A 15,747-nucleotide genomic window follows, 5' to 3' on the forward strand; every position below is an offset into this window, starting at 1 on the left:
CCAACTCAGTAACACTACAAGGAAAGAAAGTTTTCATGATGTCAGTCTGAAATAATTCTGACACTTCTGTAATGCATACTATCTTTCCACAATGCTGCAGAAAGTATACTTTCAAAAGTATATGTTTGAGAGTATATTTTGCTAAAAATTAGCGAGAAGTGTATACATCAATACATTTATTTTTGCCTAGAATAATTCTCCATATTTTTAAATGAAATAGTGAGCAATTAAGCTACAAAAGAATTCCTACTTTCATTTACTTTCTTAATGAAAACGTTAAAACACAGAGAGTATTCTGTGACAGTAAAATTGGGAACTTAAAAATTTTATTTGTTCTTCAGGAAAATAAAACTTGAACATAAAAACTGAACTGATGTAGCACTACTAAGATACTTTCTAATCTATTGTAAAGTTAGATTACTTAAAAATATACCGACACACACAAGAGATTACAGAAGATTCACTGGACCCAGATTGTTTCCCTGCACGATCCCTCTGCAAATAGTTAACCCTGAGGAAAACCAAAACAAATTCTGATTTCTGCAATAAAAATTCTTTCTCTTCTCAAGCCAGAGGGAAGGGTGGCTTCTATTGAAAGCACCCCAGTTTGATACAGGATTCTTGGCTTCAGCCTTATTTAACATTCACCCCTTGTGTGGCAGGGATTCAAAGCTGTTTAGCGCCTACAGATGTTGTGTAACTGCCATTTCAAATTACAGTCCTCAATGTCTTCGCCCAAGTGGTGATTCAGGTGGGGTTTTTTTTGTAGATGGCCAAAAAAAATGTCCTGATCCTCACCAGAACCTGTAAATTGTACACAAAAACAGACTTCACTCCTCCCTTTCACCCCTACACTCGAGTACGAAGATAGAGTCAGAGTAATTTTCTGTACAAAGAAATAGAGAATGCTATAGCTAAACGAAAGCCAGGACTCTGCGCGCTGCATGCTGCCGGCTCCACACACAAACTTTGCAAAAATGCACCCCTAGCTCACAGAAGGCTTACAAGATCCAAAGTCAAGAGAAGGAAAGTACTGTTTCACCTCAAAACTAACAGCTGAAGACTCAACCCTATTCTGACCCCACCAGCCCACCTCACCCTTCCCCAACAGGCCTTCAGGATGAGATAGTGCTGACCCAGGAAAACATTACGTCTTCCTGTTTTCTTCTTGATTTAACACTGCTTCTCCCCACTGCCTGTGCTGGAGGATAATTCTTCTTGGCCAAGAACAGCCCCAGGCATGCTCTGAGATATTTAAGCCCTGTTTTGAAAGCTTAACGGGGTTCACTCCAGAAGGCTGAATGTGGGAGCTGCATGCAAAGAGCAGGGTCTCTCCTGCTCTTCTGACCTCTCACAGCCACAGTGCAGCAGCATTTTCTCACAGTGTTAGACAGTAAAGCACTGGGGTGAAAGTACGTCTGATTTTAGTGCCTGATATCAGCACCTGACTATCCAGTAGCATTTACGCAAACATTTCAACTTCACTGCAACTCTTTCCTCTAAAGTAAACAATTAAAGACACTTAAAAAGCCCAGAGAGCCTAGCTCAGTAAGCTCGTTTGCAGTCACATGTGGAATGGGAAATAATGCCCTAGGTACCAATAACTTCCAAATTCTAACACAGCAGGTCATAGGCCTCAATAATGTCCTTACAGACAAACTGATGATGTCGGATGTTTGGATAGGTAGACTTCCAAAGTGGATGGAAAACTGCCTGAACTGCAAGGCACTGTGATCACTAGATGTACAAAGTCCGGGTGGTAGCTGGATACTACTGCCATTCCTCAGGGATCGATGCTGAGCCCAGTGTTCTTGAATGTTCGTATCAACAACAGGATGGAATATGCCCTTAGGGAGTTTGCTGTGATCACAAACCAGGAGGGGGTGGAGCAGGGGATGAGGAATGACAGCGTGGCAGGTATGGCCACTCTTCTGAAGGACTGTGACATGCTGCAGAAATGCAGCAGCATGAACCTCTCGAAGATCAGGGCAGGCTTCTGGGTTTATCGAACCTATGAAGTAACCCTACAGCAATTAAGGCTGAAGGCCAACAACTTTGCCAGAAAAGGAACCAGGGTCCAGGGCTGAGTATCTTCCAGCAATGTGGCCCTGTGGTGAGGCAGACCAGCCACACACTTCCCTGGACAAGACGCACATTGACTCCCTTAAGCAAACCCTCCTGCAGAAGCTACCAAGACAGTAATGGAGCTGAAGCACAGCATGTCCAAAAAGACATGGAAGGAACTGGGCTTGTTCAGCCTCCAGCAGAGGGCTCAGCACTGTTTGCAGCTCCCTTTATGGGAGTAGGTAGAGAAGAGGCCACAACTCTCCTTGGAAGGGCACAGTGAAACATGGCACAAGTGGTAATGAGAAAAATGTTGATTCAACACTGGGAAAAGTTTTTATTGTAAGGATGGTCAAACATCAGAACAGGGTCCCAAGGAGCCTGTGAAATCCTCAACTTCACTAATTTTAAAGCAGCCGCTAACACTTTTTGGGGGATGTGGGGGTGAGGCGGTGGATGGTGGTGAATGATCTCCATATAGCCCTAACAATCCTTGTGATTCCATGACTCCAGCATGGGGTCTATATAAGGCATTTTTGGAGAAAGTCTCTCTAAATCCCTGATTATCTCAGGAGCACTTTGGCAGGCACGAGATTCCGCCTGCTTTCAGTGGGATTTCCCTTGCTCCTCAGCATTGCACACCTTTGTGTATTAATACATATACTGACTCTCAAACCTCTCAAACTTTCTACCAAAATGCCTGTTTTAAAAACATCTTCCTATTTTTTCACATTTCCTTTTTTTTTTTTTTTTGACAATATTCTGCATTGCTTTTATTCACAGCAAGAAACAAGCAGATAAAAAATAACCTTCCAAATTTGGTCAAATGTAGCTCAGAGTTTTGGCCAAAGAAATCAAGCATGCCAACTTAAAAAGCATGAGCATTTTATTTCCATTTCTATAAACGAGGCGTTACGGAGGACAAAAGAATCTAACCGAAAAAATAGAAAAGTGATAAAACTTGTGACGGGCCCAAGCGTTTTGCTCAGCCATAAACCCGAGTGCGTTCCTCACCGGCGCGGCCGGAGCTCCACAGGGCGCTCCACCTTCCACCTCGGGCACCCCACGACGGCGGCTGCCGGCGCTCGCCGTTCCCCCGCCGCTGCCCCCCCGGCGCACCGGCCGCCCGACGCGGCTCCTGCCGCCCCACCGGCGTTCACCGCCCGCCAAGCGCAGCCCCCCCGCGCGCCCGCCGCCCGCGCGCCTCCCGCCGCCAGCCGGGCACGGCCCGGCGTCCCCGCCCGCGCCCCGCCCGCCCCGCGTCCGCCGCCGCCGCCATGGCGCAGGAGCAGCCGTGGGTGCCGGCCCCGGGTCCGCGGGTGTGCGGGCTCCACGCGGGGCGGCCGCTGGAGCTGTTCTGCGAGGACTGCGGGCGCTGCGTCTGCGCCCTCTGCCCGGCCCTGGGACCGCACCGCGGGCACCGCGCCTGCCTCCTGCCACACGCCGTCCGCCGCAAGCAGGTGAGCGCCGCGGGCGGACACGGGGCGACCTCCCCGGGGAAGCCCGGCCCGGCCCGGCCCGGCTCGACCTCCGCCTCCCGCCCGGCCCCGGCTGGCCGCCGCGGCGGGGACTTTTTCTTCGGTGGGGACCGGGGGGACGGGGCTGGGATATAACCAGGGGCTGGGGGGAGCACGGGGCACGGAGCTGGAGCAAACATCTTCCTTGTTGGGTTGAGTGTCTTGCCGGTTTGTAACTCCTTTCTGGGATTTGTGCGGCTGGGTTTTGCTTTTCCAGGGTGGGAGGGTGGCAGCTGCCAGCATTAGTGGAGTGGACACAGTAGGCAAAGTACCTTCAGCCTTCGACCTTGCTTTGCTTGCTTTGCAAATAGCTTGCGGAGCTCTGGTTTTGTTGTCACATCAACTTTGTAGGCGGTACTGGCTAGCAGAACAAAGTTTCTGTACTTCTGTAAGTGCTTTATAAATCCCGTGTGGACAGGGGTATGCTGTCCCCGCAGAGGGACAGGGTTTATGCATGAGAGGGAGAGAGTTATCCAGCCGCACCCCAAGCACACACATTACAGGACCTTAAGTCAAGGGGCAGTGGGGAGGTGACATTGACTGTCACGTCACAAGCAGCAGCTTTTTCTCCTCAGACCTCGTGTAGGGAATCGGAGGTGTTTGGTTGCCCTGGGGGACTTGTTTTCATTGCCGGGCTGAAAGTACCTTGGATGAGAAGAAGACAGAAACATGGATACCACAGGAGAATGGGAAAGGCCATTTCTGTTTATTCCCTTCCCCCATTGTGGTAGCTTGATGGACCACCGTGAGTCCCCACGCACAGAGCCTGTTCTCTGAAAGCTCCTTGTGGATGGGGAGCAGGGGTTGTTGTGGCTGGCTGCAACCCTGGCAGGCTGCAAAGCACCACAGGGCTGCCTGCTCACTCCCCCTGCCTTGCCCAGTGGGACAGGGGAAGAGGGAAGGAAGAATAAAACCAAGAAAACTTGTTGGTTTGGATAAAAATAGTTTAATAAGCAAGGGAGAAGTGAAAGAAGAGAGAAAGAGAACAAAACAAGCCATGCGAAGGCAATCACTCACCACCTCCCATGGGTAGACCACTTCCTGAGCCAAAGATGGCTAACCCAGCTAAAGCCCCTCCTCTCCATTTTTTTGCTGAGCCTGACATTACAAGGCTTGTTATATTTTTGGTTAGTTTGGGTCATCTGCCTGCTTGGGCCCCCTCCCAACCTCTTGTGAGCTCACTGTCTCAGCCACAGCCAGCCCAGGGGTTCTTCCCCAAGCTTTTTTTATTCATTCCAGTTTAGCTGTCCATCGAGCAGCCCCAGGAGGTTTTGCAAGCTTGCCCAGTACTTCCTGTTCATGCTTTGTTTTACCCTGGAGGGCCTGCCAGGAGGCTTGCTGAAGCCTGCATGCTGTGTTGTTAAGCTTGTGAAGCTTAAGAAGTAGTAACATGTTCAGAAGCTTTTTTTTTTCCTCTCTCTTTACAATTTGAGAGAGCTCCTTCGCACTCCTTCCCACTCCTTCCCTGGTATTTTGGAGCAGTGCTACTAAGGAAGTTTCAGAGTTCCCACAGATCGTGAACAGATGCACAGGTCATGCTAAATTCCTCTGGCATTTTATTGCTGTTCATGTTAGAGAGCAGTACAGGTGCAGAGGGCAGTGCGCTAGGCTGCGAGCAAACAGCAGCGCAGCGGAAAGACCATTGGAGATGTCAGAGTAACTCAGAGCACTGTTCCTGCTTGCTGGTTGGAGTACGAAGTATCCCTCCAACAGCTGGGAACTCACCACAGTGTTTGCATTCCCTTCGTGACAGCCAGGGCAATGTGTGGATGCAGGTACTGCACTGTGGCAACTTGATTTTAGCAAGGGTAAAGTGCACAAAGCAGCGAGTTGTGCTGGTTCCCTGGGGATCCGTTGGACACAGGGAAGCAGATGCTATTGGTAACTAGTTATTTGTGCCAACACAGGAAGTAAGCAGGGCAGAAAGTTTGGTCCCCCTGTGACACTCAGTCCCTAGGAAGTCTCTGCTGACATCTGCTGGCTTCGGGCTGCAAAGGTTTCAGGCACAAACTGTCAAAAGTATTCGTAGCCTAAGAGATCATATTTTGACTAGTGATTTTGTTTTCTGGGAGCAGTTATTCCGTGCAGCCCTTGTGATGTGACGTCAACCAGGCAGCGTGTGAGAATCTTCCTCTGTGCTTTTAGCAAATCCTAGCGGTGGATGCTAAGAAGAAATGAGAACCATTACGTGTGGTCCATCAGCTGGTTCATCCCTGGGTCTGAGGTTTTATAAAATCATCTGGAAGGTCACTCCCTGTGCTCCTGAAGGCAGGACATAGGATCAGCATGCTGTGCACTTGATATGTGTCCTGTGAGCGTGACTGGAGCTAGAAGTCTCATCTCTCCGAAATCCTTGTTTTTATACAATGTTTTCACTTGTGTGAGTTGGGGCATCCAAGCAGTCCCTAAAGGAACGTTTTTGGAGTTAGTTCCTTATGGTGAATGACACGGGTGGCCTGTCAGTGTTGCAGACGCAGTGTCTCCACTGCTAGGAAGCAGCTCTTGCGTTTACCTCTGTAAAGAAAGTAATGCTTAACCAGAAATGCTTGAGGATGGCATAAGTATTTGCATATGATCACTGTTGTGAGGGATTGAGTGCCGGAGGTGATGTGTTTGGCAAGCAGACAAGGGAGATTAGGTTTTGCTCTGTGGTTTTTGTCTGCAAAATAAATTGAGGAACACTGATACGTAGGAGAACTCCTGAGTCTTCAAGTGGTGCAGAACCCTTCTGGTCCTTCAGGGACAGGTCTGGAAAACTGTGTCTGGAATGGATGGCATAACATGAGTGTCATGAGAACATTTATCTGCTTGCATGGATGTGGCTGTGCCAAGGGACTTCCAGATGCAAAATCTGTGGCTTTTGCTGGGAGCCCATTTATTCTGACTCTATCATAATCAAATGAAAAATTGCATGTGTTTTCAAAGGAGGCATATGTCAGAAATGCAAAGTATTGCCCTTGAAGCAAAGCTTATGCTCAGTTTGTCAACCCTGCAGAGCTTAAATGCCATGCTGACCTGGGGATGTTGCAGCGAGCTGGTACATGTGTATGCAGATGCTCTTGACTGGGTCCCAGCTGCAGAACAGGACACTGATAACAGCTGCAGCTCTGGACCTAACTAATATTTACCGAGAGGCTCTCTTATATCACAGTAGGGCACCGAGAGCATGGGGCAGCGTTGCCTGGATCTTTCGTGGTACTAATGACAAAAATGTATCACAAAGAGCACCAAGTCTGTTCAACCTGCCAGACAGAGGACAGCTGATTGCAGAGGGCTGCGGGTGAGAAACCGTGTGGCTGGACACAGCAGAACATTGCCTGTGCTGTGCTGCTGCAGTGCATCTCAGGCCATGCCACAAGTATCACAGATACTGCAATTACCAGCCAAGCTGATGGTACCTGTTGTTGCAGGCATTCAGACTCCAGCATCACTGTAGTGACAGTGGGGTATTTCTGATTGTCTTTTGTATACTGGGAAGCATCCAGAACATTCACTGGATTTTGATGCTAGACGGAGCCTCCCACCGATCCTCTGAATAAAAGTACTTTGTTAGCTGCCCTTCAGATTCTAAATGCATGTAGTCTTGAAATGCACAGTGCCATAGATTTAAAGATGAAAATGTTTTTTTCACCACAGGTTTCCCTGCTTCTCAAGAAGGTGGTACTAATTCGCACAGCTTTTGAATCTTACCAGTATAACCACCAGGAGCAGCTGAAATCCTTATGTTTCATCACTACTGGCCTTAATAAGCCTCATAAACTGAGTGTTTTGGTGACATACTCCCATATATAAAAAGGAAGCTGGATATTGACTTCTGGTTTTTACGGATGTTGTTATGAAATCGTGTTTTATTTTGCTTCATTGCTGTGTAGGAACTCATGGCATCATGTTTGAAGAATCTAGAAGAGAGAAAAGAGCAAGAAGCTGGTAACAGAAGGAGCATAGAGCAGGCTGCTAATGATCTGAAGGTAAAGCGTGATTTGCTTCTCCACTGCATGGTCATTTTCCAAGGAGAAACATTTTGCTTTCTCTGTAGCTATTCAAAGACCCAGGCAGCTACTGCTTCTCATGAAAAAAGTGTATTCCCCGTATCTATCAAAACATATTACTATCAAAGGGAGAGAAGAGGGAAAGAGTCTCCAAAGGCCTGGCCCTCACTCCCTGATCAGCTGAACATCTCTGGAAGAGCAATGTTGAAATTTTTGTGCAGTGGAATACTAAATAGCCCCAGCCTCATACGTTATTTTGGCTTCACTGCTCTAAGTTGCATTGCTCTGGACTGCATTATTGAATAGCCTGATTTCAGAGTTAAGTAAACACAAGAACAGCTCTATTTGTTCTGTCTTGAGAATGGGAATGTATGCTAAGCTCCACCTCATTTATAGAGCATGAAATGGCTTTTGGTCTAAGGAGCAACTCTAAGCATCTCTGTTACAGAAACATCAGAAGGAGCTGGAGGGAACTCTATGAGGTTTGGGACATTGCGGTTTGATATCACTTCATTTTGGAGGCTTTCTTTTCCTAGCAGCTCCCTATCCCTAGCTTGCTTTTAAAGGGGGCAAAGTGTTGCTACCAGAGGACCAGGTCTGCTGCTTGTAGCAGTTAGTACCTGTCCCTGTTATATGCCAGCTGAAAAAAGTGTTTTCTGCATAAATAAGCATCTTGCAACCTCAAGCTTTTCCATCCAGGACATCAGCAGATAAATCCTGGCGCCACTCCATTAAGGGGTAAACACCTGTTTGTCAAGTGTTGCAGCAGATCAGTAAGATTCAACCGAAATGTAATACTGAAAGCCTGGGAGAGAAATGCCTGAAATGTTTATGGTCTGTTAAGTACTGGGGGGAACGCTCTTCTGCTTCATCTATAGGAACATGCCATTATAAGCAAAAGGCAGCTGTCAGACACAGTCACTGAACTCCATTTACTGCTTCGGGATGAGGAGAGTCTGGCAAAAAACTTAATTGATGAAAAGACTCAGCAAGCCCTGGAAGCACGTGATCGTCAGTTGAAGTCCTGTCAAGAAAAGCTTGCAGCCCTGGACACCTTCTCACGTCGAATCAGACAAATACAACAGGACAGTGATCCTATTCAGTTGCTGGAGGTGGTATTGTATGGTCTCTTTCTACCTCTTATCCTTATGGTTCCTGGTAAACTGCTATCGTGATCTCCTCTGTAGATCCTTCTGTATGTGAGCAATGTCTTTCTCACTGCATTTTAATGTTCTTTTTGTTGGTATTTTGGTGAAGCAGTTTCGTTCCTGATTTTTGAGCTGTTAGGTCTTTCTGCTATGGCATTGATTTAAAGTCTGTATGAAATTCATGATAATTTTAAGCATATATGGAACAGCGTTATATGTGTCTCTTAATCCTAAAGACAAATGCTATATCAGGTCTTTCTTTGTGCAGTGTAATATGAAGGTCCGAGGAAAGGCAGCCTTCTTGGGAACCTTTGCCTAATTTCTTTAATTACAAGAGATCCTAATCACCCTGAGCAGTAGCCATCATTTTACTGGAGGGGGCAATGTTTTCTTTTTTACCTACAGATAAATGTCAACCTCTTTTTCCTAATGATCTTCTTCACCTTCCTTGGGAAGAGTGTGTTGTTGTGTTCTTATGCCCTGACAGAAGCCAAAGGATGCCATTCTTCATGGGAAGGCCCGTGGTGCTTTTTTACATCCTTGCAACTTAGCAGACTCGAGAGTTTGCATTGTTGTGAGTGATACAGCCCTGGCATTCTGCTGTGTGTGCTAGCAACATACCTCCACATGGGAAGCTGCTCTTCGTGGGTTTGGAGTGATTTTTTTGTAGGAGAGATTGGATTTTATTCTTCAGTTCACTTTTAAAACTTAGTGGTTTGATTTTGCCATTGTTGGGGTTTCCCACAAAGGGTTAAACTCTTTCCCATCTTGGAGTGTCCTGGGGGGACCTGTTTTAACCAGGACTGCTGGGTTCTCTGTATCTGGGGTAGCCCCTGGCTCTACAGGCAGGAGGAGCTAATGAACAGGCCAATGAGCTAATAGGCAGGCTGAACACAGCAAGGCTTGCCTGTTACACCCCATATGTTTCCCCAGTGATGGAGCTGTCCTTGCTCTGTGGTGTGTGGGAGCTGGGAGGGAAGAGTCCGTTCATGTCACTGTCTCTACTAATTGTCGAATTTGGCTTTCTGCCCTCAGAACTACACAGAAATCGAAAAGGAAATGCAGGAGCCCAGGCGCCTGTTAGAACAGTGGCATCCAACGCCTCTCTCGTTTGAGCACATACTTAACCATTATAAGCACTTTGTGAAAGTTCTTCAGTCCATTCTACAGAAACCACTAGAAAACCGGCTTAAAGAAGGTATCTGGAAGAGTGCTGTGAATTTTGCTTTCTCCTGCTCCCCTTTTAAACAAAGTGTGGTCTGTAAGTAAGAGCAGGACTTTTTACCAAATCAGGTGAAAACAGCAGCTTTTCAGGCATGGCTACTGTTCTCTGACAGCATTGGTGTAATGTTGCTATAGCAGGGGTGATTTAGGAATGTAAGAGGTTTCTCTTTCAACTCTGAAGACGGCCTTTTGTGCCTTAAACCTTGTCTGATGCTTTTTTCCAGCTCTGTCAGTTATTTCAATGCAGCTTATTTCTTCCTGCAAAGCTTGTCTTGCGTATAGCCTTAGACCATCACATCCACACAACGTAGCTGTTCTCTCCTTTCAGTCACTGTTGGGTGTAAGTGCTCTGGCAGGACATTTGGCAGGCATGGAACATAGGGTACCTGTAAAATTGGAAAAGTTTTTCTAATTGATACACTTGATGATCTTTCTGTCTCAGGCAGTCTGAAAAATTCTAGGGTTTTTGGTACTTTAAAGGTGGGTTGACATGTTCTGCTTAGAGCTCCTTTTGTCTTCGAGCTGGTATTTTATCCTTAAGTGACCTTTGGCATGATTAAGGCAAGGAGTTTCCAAATGGGACATAGAGCCACAAAGCCAAATAACCACGGGGAAGCCCTGTGAGTTACAGGTGAGCAGGGCAAACACCGGCCATCACATTTCACCCAGCTACCTTTTTAATAATCCCTTTTCTGAGAGTTGCCACCAAGAACATTCTAGCAGGATGCTGGGGAAAATGGTCAGACAAGATCTGAAACGCCACTGCAGGATGTGTGAATTGCTAGACAGTACTGTGCAGGTGCTCTGTAGCTAGCATCTTCAGCTGCCTGACAGTTCTCATTTGATAGCGGGTGCTTTTTGAGGAGTGGGAGGTGCTTACATGGGGTTGTCCTCGATTGTGTAGTTCCTTGGCAACACTGGGATCCAGCATCTCCATGCTGTCCAAAGAGCATAAGGTTAAAAGCATACGGAGCAAGTAGCCCTTCCCCAGCAAAAGTAACACAGTTTGTCCCATGAGGTTGGAAAGTGGAGTGTGACTGTATGACTTTCCCCAGGACATGGGTGGAATTCACACCAAAGAGGCAAAACCTGAATACCCTGTCCAGCAAAATTGTCCATGGTGTTTTATTTTTAAAATCTTCTTGAGAGTACAGCTGTATTTTTCCACTGGCAGTCTCCCTAAACTGTCCCTTTCCATCTCTGCCCAGATATTTTCAGTAGCCTTAATGCCACTGCAAAGAAGGAGCCTGGAGCAGTGTTGAAAACCATGTCTCCTGTTGATCGGTTGCTTTTCTTAAAACGTAAGTATGGTTGAACAAAAGTTAGAAGCACTCTGAACACTTATGGCTCAACAATTGAAACAGTTAATGCTGAGACTACCTTAAAACGGTATCTTAAAGGGGTTCCGATGTTTACAGTGTTTGCGAGGAGCAAGTGCTCGATGCGGCCTGAAAAGTCGTTACCATTTTCTGTACCTCAGGTTGGGAAAGAAATTTTACTGTCTGTCTGTGAAATCTTGATCCTGTGTTTTTATTCAGAACTGCCAGTGTGTGAGTCAGGTAGTACCTAATTTAGTTTTGAAGACTTTTCTATTTTCCAGATCACTGCGGCCTATTTTTAATTATATGTCCACCATGTAATGTGTTAAGGGTCAATCTACAGGTGATCATTTCTTCTGGTGTTGGTAGGAAAGATGTACAATGAATAGGTTTCATCTCTCTGATGGGAAGTTAATGGACATTTCCTGTGGCCTGCAGCAGATGAGGGCTGTTTTTAATCTCAAAGCAATTTCCTATTACCATGGTACCTGGTGGCAAAGGCCTGTTGTAGGAGAAGGTCTGTTTTCTGGTCTGGATCCAGCCCAGTGGAGGCAATGACTGTGGCCAAGTTGGAGACTTGACTTCTGGATGTTACTCAGTAGGAAGGACAAGGGAGAAGTACTGTGCTGTCAGTGTGTGTTAGATGTTGTCCCTGCACCTATAGGTTGGTGTTTTCCAAGAGGGGTATTTTTCAGTGTTGTCACCTTGTCTTGTTTCTCTTGCTCTCCTGAGTGAGCATCTAAGTCCAAACACCGCAACTTTTTCATTCCAAACAGGTTATCTCAACTGGAGATGACCAAACAGGTGTTGCACTTGTAAGTACAGCAGGTGTTAAGGAATCAGGAATGCAGCAAGCCAAAGCCTGTCTTCTCGGCTGTGGTGTCATGGGTCTTTCCCCACTTGTGCCATTTCTGTGCTGCAGCATCCAGACTGAGTCAGTCACTCTGTAGCGGAACCTGTTGTTAAAAGGGTGCAAGGACAGGTGGTCCACGCCACTGAGCACTTGCTAATAAGAGAGCACGGCAGCAGCATTTGGCTGGCAGCGAACTAGGCTTCTGCGCTTCATAAATGCCCATCTGTATCTGCTCCAGGCTGCCTCTTTATGGGATACATGGAGAAAGCACTGTATTTGCTTCACACGTGAGCACTTCAGGGCTGAAAAGACAGTTTCTCAACTCTGTTAAAGCTAAATACTACAAACCATCTAATTTAGAAAGATGTGCAACTGCTCACGGGCCAGTGAAATCGACAAACCTTGGTCATAAATATTTGGACTTAAAGTCACTTAAAATTTTCATAACTTAGGAAAAGTGGAAGAATTGCAGTCCAAACAACTCTAGCTAATTTGCATTATTTTCCTAGTCAAGTTCACATTTATGCTTCCAAACATTAGCACCTGGATGCCCTTCGGTACTTGGGTTTTTGTCTTTTTTTTTTCTTTAAAGCAATGGAGATATTTCCATTTGCTTGAGACGTAGTAGTTAACGCATTTTATGAAAATCTAGGTTTTCAGGTAGATTTGACTGACAGACAGCACTGCTTATTTGCACAGCTTTTCAAGTGCTTACTGGAAAAAGCAGACACTGAATCCAGGCCTTTTAAATCCTCCCTACTTTAAGTGTCTTTTGGTCTCGGTGTCACCTGTGTTCTGTACAGACTTAGCATCCCCATTGTTTACCTGCTGGGAGTGACTTGGAACAAAGACTAACAACAGTCAGTCATTCAGAAGATAGAATCCTGTAGCGTGCTGTTTTAACGGCATGAATAGTTTCTGTTTCTTGTCTTTTGTCACCAAATATGCACATAGATGTGACTTAGAGCCTCTTCAGACCGCATGAATGCCAATACAGGCTTCTCTGACCGAAGTATAGTGGAGATCACAACAATTAAGACGCGTGAGAGGTACCCCTGTGGTGGTATGCTTTTGGAAGTTTTAATGTTGCTTACAGACATAATACCAAAATTAAAATCACAGAGGCTTTATTTTTGCTTAGAAAATGGTGATGCTTCAGTTAACACTCGCTGCATGTACAGTGCTATTTGCTTCTCCATTTTATTGCGGTGTACAGGTGCGGATTGCAGGGGGCAGAGTGTTGGCAGTGGGCTCTCCAGCACCACGACACGCGTTTCACACATCAGCGACTCTCTCTGCGTGTCTTTGCCTCAAACGAAGCAACTGCTTCCTTTCTGGTACCCAGGTGCTGCGTGCAGTGATGCTACCCACATGAAGATGATCTGTTAGTTAGGCTCTGCGTATAAAACAACCGATAGTGGTGCATCACTGGCTCCTGTAGTTAAAACACAGCTGATGTTAGGGGCCACAGCAAGGCAAGGAGGAGACATGGGGTCCAGCGGTACCTTATAGTCACAATGCACGTGCACTACTTTATTTTCTGAAACATTACGGACACGTGTAGAGAGTAAGCCTTCGTTGCAATTCACTGTGCAGTGAATGGACCCTCAATGCGAGATGTCGGTTCTCTCATGTGGGCACTGAAACAGGCCACAGTGCCGGTGCTCTTTCACAGTGAATCGTGGGAGACCTTACTTAGCCTTCCCTGCTCATGGCATGGAATTTTGGGAGTAACAGGACACAGAGTGCAGTGGAGTGGTTTACGCATTGCTCTGATGGCAGAGGAGGGGATTCCAGCCTGAATGAAAACAGCTTCTGGGCTTTGGACTATGGAATATGCCAGCTAGCCCACATTAGACATATTTAATTTATGGGAGACGGTTCTATGTGAGAACACAGGAGAGGAAATAGCAACAAATTCAAATAAGTGACAAATTAATTCAGTTGCAAAGACAGATTTCTCTCATACAGCAACCTGCTGTGTAATTACCTTTCATTTCTAAGTTCAACACTGAGGAGCAAGGAAAATATTTAAGTTCTTGTTTGAATGCATCTGTTGCCCCATTTTGTGTTCATTTAGTACTATGCTGCCAGTAAAGCACTGTGAAAGACTGTACTCTGTTGAGATCAGAGGTCTAAACATGTAGTTCAGATATGCAACACTGCAGAGAAATCAAAGAAGTCTGGATTTTAAAATATTATAAACACTGTTGTTCCTTTGCAATGTACATGATGCTGCTGCTCAGAGCTGTGGTGCCTTTATGAGAAACAGACTGCTAGTGCATCTTCAAATGGCATTTCAGTGGAATAGGATCTCAGAACCCAAGAGACCGCTCAAGTGCTCTCTAAAACCCTTAGGCCCTAATCCCACTAGAAGTCTCCAAGTATTCCACATACAGCAGAAGCTCTCTGTGTTTGTTCCCTACCTAGCTGTATTCATCTTCTAATTTGTGAACAATGCATATACTGACTTACATATTTGTCTTCTATTGACCTGGTTTAAAGCCTATGCAACTTTAAAGCATCAGTGCATCTAAATAGAGCAGTGCTTTCTATTAAAAATATGTTTTTCCTTGCAAAACTGCAGATTCCAAGACACAGCCAGCCGTGGGCTCCTTTGCAGTTTTTTTTATAACTTGTACTTCTTTCAAGAGTCATGATCAATGTAGTAAGTATGTTTATGGTTTTGACTGCAGATGCAAGATCACCAACGTGGGAATATGACAGCCTTCACCCAAGGCTGAAATTGTCTGATGATCGTCTTGTAGTAAGCTGTAATTGGAGGAGGCTATTTTACCCTTGTGGTCCCCAGAGATTCGATAAACTATGGCAAGTGCTAAGCAGAGATGCGTTCCTGTCTGGGAGCCATTACTGGGAAGTTGATCTGCTTCATGCCGGAGCCGGGTGGTGGATCGGCGCAGCCTACCCTTCCATTGGCAGGAAAGGAGACTCTGAAACCTGTCGACTGGGCTGGAATAGAGCATCTTGGTGCCTTAAGAAGTTTGATTTTGAGTACTGGGCATTTCACAAGGGGGAGAGAACCCCCATCCTGGTAGAAGATGATCCTGATCGCATTGGCATTTTTCTGGATTATGAAGCAGGAATCCTTTCATTCTACAATGTTACTGATGGCATGGCTCATCTGCACACCTTCCGCTGCAAGTTCACAGAACCAGTTTACCCAGCCTTGAGGCTCTGGGAAGGGTCCATTGGAATATGCAAACTAACATAAGGAACAAAGCAAAATAAAGCCTACTATTTCATGTTTTTACTAGGAAAGCCACTATAGCAATCATCTATGTGAATTAATCTCTGTCCTAAGAAAGTTGTAACTATGCTGCTTTTAGAAGGTTAACAGTTAAATTCAAGAAAACCAACAGTAATTTTTAATATAGATGCATTTTTCAATGGGGGAACGTGATCTGGCTCTTATAAATGATGTCAATGTACCACCTAAAGTGCCATATATAATATTTTTAATACTTTTTTCAACTGGCAAAATGGAAAAAGTCTGGTTGAAAGGAGCATATTACAACTCAGATTTGAACCTGGATATTGCCATCTTTTTTTATTAACCCCCTCCTGTCATTTTCCTGGAGAGGCTGCAATTGTGTATGGTAGGAGGTTTAGTTT

General features: G+C 45.8%; 1 protein-coding gene across 1 annotated transcript; it reads left to right on the forward strand.

The window, feature by feature from the left end:
- The first annotated feature begins 3,335 nt into the window (after window positions 1-3,335).
- TRIM14 (tripartite motif containing 14) lies at window positions 3,336-15,667 on the forward strand. The gene is made up of 6 exons (XM_074569781.1): window positions 3,336-3,524; window positions 7,454-7,549; window positions 8,449-8,682; window positions 9,754-9,916; window positions 11,151-11,243; window positions 14,811-15,667. The coding sequence occupies exons 1-6, from the start codon at window positions 3,342-3,344 to the stop codon at window positions 15,344-15,346; spliced, it is 1,305 nt and encodes a 434-aa protein (XP_074425882.1). The 5' UTR covers window positions 3,336-3,341; the 3' UTR covers window positions 15,347-15,667.
- The last annotated feature ends 80 nt before the right edge of the window (window positions 15,668-15,747 follow it).

This window comes from Larus michahellis, chromosome Z (assembly GCF_964199755.1).
Source record: "Larus michahellis chromosome Z, bLarMic1.1, whole genome shotgun sequence".
Taxonomy (NCBI): domain Eukaryota; kingdom Metazoa; phylum Chordata; class Aves; order Charadriiformes; family Laridae; genus Larus; species Larus michahellis.

Bases quoted from the DNA above. Each gene is read 5' to 3' on its own strand.
- TRIM14 (XM_074569781.1), top strand. From the start codon at position 3,342: ATGGCGCAGGAGCAGCCGTGGGTGCCGGCCCCGGGTCCGCGGGTGTGC. The intron at 8,683-9,753 runs GTGGTATTGTAT...TTCTGCCCTCAG, and splicing joins ATCCTATTCAGTTGCTGGAG to AACTACACAGAAATCGAAAA. The intron at 11,244-14,810 runs GTAAGTATGGTT...TTTTGACTGCAG, and splicing joins TCGGTTGCTTTTCTTAAAAC to ATGCAAGATCACCAACGTGG.